We start from the raw sequence: 10,863 nt of genomic DNA, 5'->3' as shown, positions 1-10,863 counted from the left end.
GTAGAGGAGCTGTTATACTAATTTAATACAGTATGTCACCAGATGCATTATCGCTTCTGTATTTTAATGCAAAATAGTAGGGACAGTGCAGTGCATTTGTAGCTTTAATGCAATCCTAAAGCTTTACAGTATAAATTGTAATTGCTATTCCCTAATCTCTGATACATCACTGTGAGAAGCTAGATGAGAACAGGAAATCTGAATATAAACCTGTTGAAATTCTGCTCAGAGGAAGCCACCCACACAACTCTCAGCAGCAAGTAACAAAGTGATACTGGGGGAATGTCACTTGAGTATTTTGTGAAACATGGTGAAGTCTAGCAGAGGGATAACCAATAAAATATTTTGGGAAGCAGAAACAAATGAAGCCTGAAAATGACATGGGAAACTCCACAGATTCAGAGCTTGCAATGCTATTCTTTTATCTTATTATAGCAATTTTAAGGAGCCAAACATGAAACAAAGATGTTTTGAAAAATACTCTGAATTTTTAAGTTAATCAAGATATCATTCATCACCAAACAGTCTATTCTAATCACTTTTAAGTGGAAATATAAAAATATGCAGACAGAATTAATTCTAAATGGGATTTTAACACATGGGTTAAAATTTTGATGACTATAAATTCAATTAATGTTTATTTCCATCAAAATTAAATTACTAGTTACATATCCCAAAGCAACTCCTGATTCAAACAAAATAATTATTTGCATCATATCCTTTATAAATACTGATTTCTGAAAAGCAAGATATACTTTATCACAAAATATGACTAACATTTTCAAAAATGTGTGAAATTAATATTTTAAATGCAAGAATGCTATTCCTGAAATAATGTTTATATCATAGCATCTTATCAGCTTAATAACAGAGACCATTATTCTAACTGACATTACTGTGGATAATTTATATAGTAACGTGAAAAGAACTATTTCAAATTGCAACACCTTGAAATATCATCAAACATTTATGGAATAGACCCACAAAAGATACAAAGTAGCTTTAGGTAATAAGTAGTTATATTTCTACAAAAGAAATCCAGTTGTGTATCCATCAAGTGGAAACATTTCTAATTTCTCATGTTTTTGTTCATGACTCTGACCCTTTTCTCTGAGAGCAGCCTAAGGAATCCATGTTACACCTTTTCCAATACTAAACCCATAATGGGCAATCTGAGCTCATCTCCGACTGAACCTCACTAAATCTTAGATATGTTTAATTTGCCACTGTATGTCTCTGACTACAGACCTGAAGATTCTATCCATGAAGCAAATAGCAAGTGAGTGTGGGTTTAAGTATGAAATTTAAATCCCATCATCATTCATTTGCATCAACCTCAGTTTTCTGATATTGATACTTAAAGCTCCAATTCACAATATATTTCCCAGTGATGATACAGTATTAGGTCATCCATTTCTCAACCTGCACAAAGTACAAAGAGACCAGACCATTGAATAAGAAATAGAACTGAGATGCTTGAATTTTATTGGTAGACTGACTGTCCTGAACTCTACATTACAAGGTGATGAAACTTCACTGGATGCGAAGCACTTTGGGATATCCATTGATTGCGAGAGATGCTCGATAAATGCACAACTTTTCTTTCTTTTAAAATAAATAGCTTGTTCACATCATCAAAGACTGGAATGCCAACAAGTTTGCACCTGACAGAAGATCAATGTAAATGAACATCAAACTAGAGATAAAAATGACAGTGTGACGATATATTTAAAAGTATTCCCTTCTATTCTAAATGCAAGATTAAAATATGCTATGCTGTCAACATGTATCTAACTCTCTAACTCACCATTTGTAATTTATCAGAACTGGAAATCAGTCATTACCAATACTTTGCAGCTTTTAGTGGTCAGGCAATAGCAATAACTGATTGAAAAATGGGCTTCCCCGAATGGATTTTAAATGTTAAAGTAAAGATTAAAGTAAAATTTGATGTTGGCTTGGTTCAGAGATTGAGTCAACAGACACAACAAGTGTTTCTTTTGTAAATAGTATGTAATCCTGCATGCTGTGTGTGTACAGGTGTAAAGTTATGCTGGGTTGAGACTTTAACAGGGCCAAACCCAGTCAATTGATCTCCCTGGTTACAAAATGAAATTAATCCACTATCTTATTCAGACTTTGCTTTACAAGGATAAGACAGAGGGGGCAATGCTGGGAGCATTTTAATTGTTAACAGTTAACATTTCCACCATGTTTTAAACTATTAAATCCACTTTGAACGGGTATATCAAGGCCCTGATCTTTGAGGGATTTATCTTTATTCAAATAAAAGATACCGCAGCTCTGCATTCTGAACCTGTAAGAAAGAGAAATACATTGCAAATACTAAGCTTCCATAGCTTCTATGACATTTGTACAATTAATTATTTTACACACCACAATATAATTGTACATTTTAAATACAAACATTAACTAGTCAGAACATTAATTCTTTAGCAATAATAAAGTCCTTGAGTCATGTTGTAAATTTTGGCATTCTTTCATGGATGACGATTTTAAGAAGGTTGTACTCATTAGTTGAGGGCTAGAAAGGGGCCTATGTGAGATCAGCAAAGTCTCCCAAGTAAGAGCAAATGAAGGTGTAGTCACTGCTGGAACAATTGGATCTCTCCCTCTCCTCCTTTTCTTCATTCATACTGGCTCATCAGTCAATCTCAAATGTATCTGTACCACTCCTGATGTAGCATCTCCAGGCATTATGATCAATGGTGTGTACTTCCCATAGGCAATGGTCAATGTGAGGAACTTCTCCAGGGAGTGCTTCAAAAGATCACATGGGACCCCCCCCCCCCTCTGTTCAATACAACACGATGTCAGCCATGCAGAAGGCATGAACCACCCAAACCAATTGGGCTTGGCAGGAGGATGTCCTTGATACTGGTGATGTTGGTTGGTCCCAGGACTTCAATGTTTGTGATGTGATCCTGCCTGTGATTTTTCAGGAAGCTTATTGTGGCAGGAACATATGGTAGGATCTTCCTAGAATGTGTAGATATCAGTGACACAGGCTAACGGCTCAGTGCCAGACAGAGGGAGGTAAGGACCATGGCTTCGAACACTGAGCTTGGTGTAAGTAGGTTTCAAGTAACATTTTAAAAATCATTTTCCTCATTATAAATTGTTAAGGAACCATCAAAAGATTACTTCCTGATGTTGATTGTGACAACTAATTGCTTTGTATTTAAAACACATATTAAATTTCATTCCAAGTCTAACCAAGCCTAAAAATAATCCTTTTGAGAGGTGGGTTTTCCATCAAGTTTTCACAGTATGCACATTTTCATTCAAAGTATTTTTGTCTTAGAAATGAAGCTTTGAGGGGTGCACTAAAAATGTACATACAGAAATCTATTGAACTTTCGGATACTTCATTCACAGTGTTTTCTGAAATGGTTTCTTTAAAAATAAAGCTGTAATTCTGCAAGGTTTCCACTCAGTTCTAGAAGCAACTTGCACCCTCTCACAAACAGTTTGTTTTGATCTGCTTAAAGTATGGTCCCTGAGAAAGTGTGAGCAGAATAATAAATTTGATCTAAGGTGCAAAGTACATAACCTGAGAGGCATGCAGTCTGACGCAATGGACTTTTCCATAGCCTTGCATTCAAAATAATGTGCTGCTCTATCTGTCACTTTTTCCGTTAGGTCACTTTTAGCTGAGACTTGTTTTCTGCGAAAAGGAATGAAACGTACGGAACACCAATGAAGGCCCACTTCTCGCTAGGCCAGAACTTGATGACTGGACCTTGTTCTGGGATTTCTGAGACAGCATCAAAGTAAGCAAAACACACACAACCCAGATAAGCAGCCAGACAGATCAAAATATGCCTTGAACAAAAAAAAAGGAAAAAAAAAAATGAGAATGCAATAATATTTTCAAAAGACTGTTCTTAAAATAACTGAACAACATTTTTTTCAGGAATCAGTCTCTGTTTTACACAATCAATTACAATAGCCCATTCCCTACCGATTTGTGAAGTTTTTTTTTTCCCTACATGGTTGTCGCTCAGGTTTGACTAAACGTAAGGAGAACAATCCTGATTTATGAGACAGATTTTCTGAACAATAATCTCAATTCCAATTTTTTTTTGTTTACTTCGATTACAGATGCCTAATTCTTCACAAGATTGTTAACAATAACAGAGTTTGCAGGGCATAATGCAGTTCAGGGTTGAGATAACATCAACAGAACATTGAGTTTCTTTCCTGAAGTTTACAATGTTATTCCAGTCTTAAAATGAGTCATTACCTTTGACACAAAGGCACGGTATTCGATATAGCACATAAAACAAATCCTTACTCATAGTCGTTAGTTGTGCTACGGTTAACTATAATGCACAGGTTTCTTGGTTTGAGTTACTTGATTAGAACAGTAACAACACTGCAAATGACTGAAGTAACTATTACTGATACTGGATATTGCTAACATTGGATATTGAATTTGTAGGTCTGTCAATTCAAATTTTCATTCCAACAATTTTCATATATTAATCTTGATGATAACATTTTCAATTGTTACAGAATCCACATTCTTTTGGAGAATTAAATTCTATAATTCGAATGTACATTGTGTAGGAAAAAAGATTCCTGATTTCAATCCAGTTTGTGGATTTGTCCTAATGGTCTGGATTTCTCAGGAAATAGTTTCTGTTTAATTACTCTGGCATTGGAAAATAATAGATTCTAATATTGAGGAAGAAATAGCAGGGCATTGAGAAAAGCTAAACACAGTCAAACACAATCAACATGTTTTTGTGCAAGGGAAATCATGTTTAACAAATTTGCTCGAGTATTTTGAGGAGATAACAAATAGAATTAATATAATAGGGCCGGTAGAAGTAATGCATTTGGATTTTCAGAGGGCATTTGATAAGGTGCCACATAAAAGGTCAATGCACAAAATAGCAGCTCATGGTCTCAGGGGTAATGGATTGAGGATTGGTTAACATATGGAAGTCAGAGAATTGTGATTAGTAGGTCTTTTTCAGGTTGAAAAAGCTTATCTAGTGGAGCCACAAGGATAGGTCTTGGGGCCTTAATCATTTACTATTTATATTCATTATTGAAGGAGGTGGCAAAGTGTAAGATATCCAAATTTGCTAATGATACAAAAAGGTGGGGAAACCATACTGTCAGTGGAAGAAATGCTTTCATTTTACACTTTAAGTCTTCAAAGTATAAGTATTTCTGAACCATAATGGTATTGTCACCCTAGCTTGATGGAAATTCAGCAACATTTATTTATTTTCTTCTCAAGATCCTGGAGCATTTTGTGAACATTGTGCTTTTTTGGGACAAATGATAATTGTATTTATTTGAGATCCCTTATATCACAAAGTGTGAAAGATTTTTAGGCTTGGGCCAGATCAATAATACAAAATTCCACACAATGACTATATTCAAGGGAACGTTGACTTGCCATTCCTTGGCATTTAGTACCATTACCATCAATTGGAAAGAGCTCGGGAATTCTATACTGACTGATTCCCTAAAGCATTTCCACCATCTTCACAGCACAAGTCAGGAGTGTGTGGTAGAATACTCTCTGTTCTAGGGGGGGGGGTTGATTAGCTCAGTTGGCTGGATGGCTGGTTTGCCATGCAGTCATGCCAACACCATGGGTTCAGTTCCTGCACCAGCTGAGTTTACCATGAACGACTCTCCATTTCAAATTCACCTTTGCCTGAAGTGTGGTGATTTTCAGATTAAACCACCACCAGTCATCTCTCTCTGATGGGAGAGCAGCCCTCTGGGACTACGGCAGCTTAACCATACTCCCCACATAGCTGGCTGAGTGCCATTAGAACAAATCCCAAGGCACCAGTCAAGATGAAACAACCTGTTTGATTGGCAATCCATCCCAACCTTAAACATTCCCTCCCTCCCCTACATGTGCAAAGGAGTAGTGTTGTGTACTATTAGTGGGATGAACTGCAACAACATATTTTTAAAGATTTTTTCTTTAAAAAAAAATCGATCTGATCAAAAGCAATATTGGTTTAGCAATAAATGCTGACTTTGCTTTATGTGTCCATATGACATGAGTGAATAAATATAAACCTATAAACTGGAGAGGTTTCAAAAATAATTTACCAGGATGCTGCTGGGATTGGAAGGTTTGTGATTTAAAAATAGACTGGAAAGACTGAGACATCTTTCACTGGGGTGTAGGAGGTTGGGAGTGACCTTATTGAGGTCTGTAAAATCATGATTTGGAGATGCCGGTGTTGGGCTGGGGTGTACAAAGTTAAAAATCACACAACACCAGGTTATAGTCCAACAGGTTTAATTGGAAGCACACTAGCTTTCGGAGCGATGCTCCTTCATCTGGTGATCACCTGATGAAGGAGCGTCGCTCCGAAAGCTAGTGTGCTTCCAATTCAACCTGTTAGACTATAACCTGGTGTTGTGTGATTTTTAACTTTGTAAAATCAAAAGGGGCATAAATAAGGTGAATGAGAAGGGTCTTTACCCTAGGTTGGGTGGGGGGGGGGGTGGTTTCAAAACTAGGGAGCATATTTTTAAGGTGATTTGAAAAGGACTTAAGAGGCAACATTTTTACACAGAATGGTTTCTGTGTGGAATGAAATGCCAGAGAAAGTGACAGATGCAGATACAGTTACAACATTTAAAAGACATTTGGATAAGTACATGAAAAGGAAAGGTTTAGAGGGCTATGGGCCAAGCACAGGCAGGTAGGCCTGGTTTAGGAAGAGGTTGGGAGCATGGTCAACGTAGACTAATTGGACCGAAGGATCTGTTTCCATGCTGTATGACCCTTTGACTCTATAATGGTGTGTCTCTCTCCATAGATTTTGCCAGATCTGCTGAGAGGTTCCAGAATTTTGTGTTTGTATATCAGTTGTAATGTGCCAATGAATGAGATCTAATTCCCTTAGGCAGATGTTTCCATTTCAGGGGACTGGTTGATGGTTGGTAAATGAAAGCTTTGTCAGGATGTTTCAGAGGGAAACTGCAATTTTCTTCACCTGAAGGATTCCAAGTGCCCTGCTCAAAAATACTCAGCCCTATTCCCACCAACCTGAGCAACGGAGACCAAAGTATAAGCTTAGTAGCTCAGGAATGTTCATCTAGAGGCAACACCTAGGGTGGATAGAATTTCATGCCTCTTGATCATTGAAGAAGATAGTGGTATCATTTCCAATAACAAGATTCTGCTGCCCATTTTGAGTAATAAAGAACTGAAGGTTACTCTGTATTTGCCCCACTTTGCAATGAGGAGGTTCAGAGAGTCATTGACATTGTTACTACAAAGGCAAATATTATCATTACTTGTTCTTGTGTCACTCACCAGGCACAATGTAGGTATGGAAAGTTGAATGCAGACCAGAGTTCACAGAAAAGGTTGTCACTAATCCAGCACAATATAGCGAGAGCCCACCAAAAACCTGCTAACAGACCCAGCTTGTAAACACGGACATTTTCACACCTGCAAGAGCAGAAAACACCCAGTTCAGTAAGTGAAGGAAAGTTTAAGGTGATGCGTACAAGGGGCAGAACCATTGGCAGAATTTTCAGTTGGCTGTCCTTGTCAAAACAATGGGGAGTGGAACGAGTCAGGAATCTCTTCACAGCTTCAGTGGACTTTATCAAGGCTCTTTCTTAGAACTGCTAGGTTCCTTGGTCAATCCAGCTTGCCACACTCAATCTGGCAAAGGAAGGGTTTCTAACTGAAGAGAGCCAGCCATGGCTTAGGTAAACTGGCATGGATTTCTGAGGCTTTGGAAAACACGGAAATGGGGAGAAGATCTGGGATTATTCACTCTGACCTGGAGATCCAGCTATAGGATCTGAAGGATTGCAATGAGTTAAATCCCCCAACAGTGCCTCAAACAAATGGACATATGTGAGAGTGGCTGAAGAAGTTGGCTGGGGATGCCCCTCTAACCTTGACGCAGCTCATCAAGAGGATTCTAGAGGGCAGGAGGTGAGTGGCATGTCACCTCCAGGTAGTGTGAGGTGGATAAGCTGCTCCCCTGCTTTTCTGGAGGCTGACGACAGGGAAGTGCAGAAAAGTAAATCACTTCAAGGAGGTTGGCAATCACCTGTCTAACAGTCAGGGTACTGTCTGAGAAGGAGTGCAGCTTCTCACTTGCTCATAGTTACAACTCTTCAATTTCATTCCAAAAGGCTACCCACCCTGTCAGTTTCACTGAATAAACACTCCTCACTGTGTACTTGCTTCAGTGAGGCTAGTGAGTTGCTCATAGCTTGAAAAATAAGTCTACGGATTGTTAAAGTCGGAATCTTTGATTAAGGCAGAACAGTATAATCTATTTAAGTCTTGAAATGACTTACTCAAAAATTCAGCTTCGAACCAGGCAAGATGTAAAGCACAAAGAGCCAAACCAGATATGAATCCGAACCCAACATTTTCCTCTCAGGGATTTAAATCCCCACGCCCATCAAAACCTGCCTCCCTTCTTACCTGAAAACTAACCCCCACCCTCTCACCTTTTCCCCAGAGAATGTGGATTTGCAAGGATGATAATACAATAAAACATAATAGTCACATTTGTACTTTGACACTGATCTGCTTCTCTCTCCCTTCTATTAGTGTAGCTTCCTCTGCACAGTGGCTCAGTGGTTAGCACTGTTGCCTCACAGCACCAGAGACCCAGGTTCAATTCCACCCTTGGATGACTGTGTGAAATTTGCACATTCTCCCTCCATCTGCATGGGTTTCTACTCGGGCTGCAGTTACAGTCCAAAGATGTGCAGGTTGGGTGGATTGGCCATTTTAAATTGCCCTGCAGTGTCCAGGGATGTGCAGCCCAGAAGGATGAGCCATGGGAAATGCAGGGTTCTGGACACAGAATGGAGGGGGTGGTTCTAGATAGGATGCTGTTAAGAGGGTCAGTGCTGACTTGATGGGCTGAATTGCCTCTTTCTTCACTGTAGGGGTTCTATGACAAATTAACCCAGAGCACCGCTGTGCTGAAAGGAAGGTGGGTGTTGCTAATTTCCTGAGAGAGCCACCTGCATGGCAACTAGGTGGTTTACTGGGCCATTTCTGGGGGCAGCTAAGAGTCAAACTCTGAGCTATGGGTTTGGAGTCAAATACAGGTCAGATTGGATAAGATGGTAGATGTCCTTCCCGACAAGATATTAGTGAACCGGATGGGTACTTTTTTTTGCAGGTAGCAATCAGCTGGTTTGTGGTTCCCATTGCTGATACATTATTCCAGATCATTCAATGAACTGAGTTTTAATTCTCCAGCCTGTGGTTTGATGTCAATTCATGTTCTGATTGTTTCAGGCCACTGGATTGCTATTCCAGTAACATAGGCACTATGTCACTGTGCCCCAACATTTTACTGTATATTGCTCGTTAATATTAGCAATTTGTATACCTACTCGCTCCAAAGAAAATGGCCTACAGAAATCTGTCATCTTAAGCTGAGAAGCATTGGGTGAACCAGTGTGATAAAGGAAGTATGACTGACTCCATGCTAGTCCATCATAGCTTCAAATGACCATGCATCTCACACAGTGAGAACATGCTTGTTCTCTACCAATTAACTTTAACCAATAAATGATGACAGGCTGAATTTAGTGAGATTTTTCAAAAAGTTCAAAAAAGTTGTAGTAACATACATACTTAAAACCAAAAGGATTAAATGACAACTACATTTGTGTCATGCTTTTCCATTTTGTTGAAAAAAACAGCTGTTTGCTATTGGATGCTACACAGTTCCAAATATGGTTAAAACCCCCTATTCCCTGTAGACAGGTTTTCCAGCTACGTTAGTTCCACAAGCTGCCTACAACAATTCTGAGACAAGCTGTTATCATAGAACATAGAACATAGAACATAGAACATAGAACAATACAGCACAGAACAGGCCCTTCGGCCCACGATGTTGTGCCGAACTTCTATCCTAGATTAAGCACCCATCCATGTACCTATCCAAATGCCGCTTAAAGGTCGCCAATGAATCTGACTCTACCACTCCCACGGGCAGCGCATTCCATGCCCCCACCACTCTCTGGGTGAAGAACCCACCCCTGACATCTCCCCTATACCTTCCACCCTTCACCTTAAATTTATGTCCCCTTGTAACACTCTGTTGTACCCGGGGAAAAAGTTTCTGACTGTCTACTCTATCTATTCCTCTGATCATCTTATAAACCTCTATCAAGTCACCCCTCATCCTTCGCCGTTCCAACGAGAAAAGGCCGAGAACTCTCAACCTATCCTCGTATGACCTACTCTCCATTCCAGGCAACATCCTGGTAAATCTTCTCTGCACCCTCTCCAAAGCTTCCACATCTTTCCTAAAGTGAGGCGACCAGAACTGCACACAGTACTCCAAATGTGGCCTAACCAAAGTCCTGTACAGCTGCAACATCACCTCACGACTCTTGAATTCAATCCCTCTGCTAATGAACGATAATACTCCATAGGCCTTCTTACAAACTCTATCCACCTGAGTGGCAACCTTCAAAGATCTATGTACATAGACCCCAAGATCCCTCTGTTCCTCCACCTGACCAAGAACCCTACCATTAACCCTGTATTCCGCATTCTTATTTGTTCTTCCAAAATGGACAACTTCACACTTGGCAGGGTTGAACTCCATCTGCCACTCCTCAGCCCAGCTCTGCATCATATCTAAGTCCCTCTGCAGCCGACAACAGCCCTCCTCACTGTCCACAACTCCACCTATCTTTGTATCATCTGCAAATTTACTGACCCACCCTTCGACTCCCTCATCTAAGTCATTAATAAAAATTACAAACAGCAGAGGGCCCAGAACTGATCCCTGCGGAACTCCACTTGTAACTGGACTCCATGCTGAATATTTACCATCTACCACCACT

The 10,863-nt window shown here is 39.6% G+C and overlaps 1 protein-coding gene across 4 annotated transcripts in view; it reads right to left on the bottom strand.

Moving 5' to 3' along the window:
* Positions 1–2,262: 2,262 nt before the first annotated feature.
* acer2 (alkaline ceramidase 2) overlaps positions 2,263–10,863 on the bottom strand; it is a 72,186-nt gene continuing 63,585 nt past the window's right edge. For all 4 annotated transcript variants that reach the window (XM_072590168.1, XM_072590167.1, XM_072590166.1 and 1 more), the window contains 2 exons: positions 7,331–7,468; positions 2,263–3,846 (listed from right to left, as the gene is read on the bottom strand). In XM_072590168.1, coding sequence (XP_072446269.1) covers positions 3,660–3,846; positions 7,331–7,468 — 325 coding nt within the window. In that variant the 3' untranslated portion in view covers positions 2,263–3,659. The remainder of the gene's footprint in view (positions 3,847–7,330; positions 7,469–10,863) is intronic.

This window comes from Chiloscyllium punctatum, chromosome 2 (genome assembly GCF_047496795.1).
Source record: "Chiloscyllium punctatum isolate Juve2018m chromosome 2, sChiPun1.3, whole genome shotgun sequence".
NCBI classification, from domain to species: domain Eukaryota; kingdom Metazoa; phylum Chordata; class Chondrichthyes; order Orectolobiformes; family Hemiscylliidae; genus Chiloscyllium; species Chiloscyllium punctatum.
This window is presented reverse-complemented; position numbering and strand designations above follow the sequence as displayed.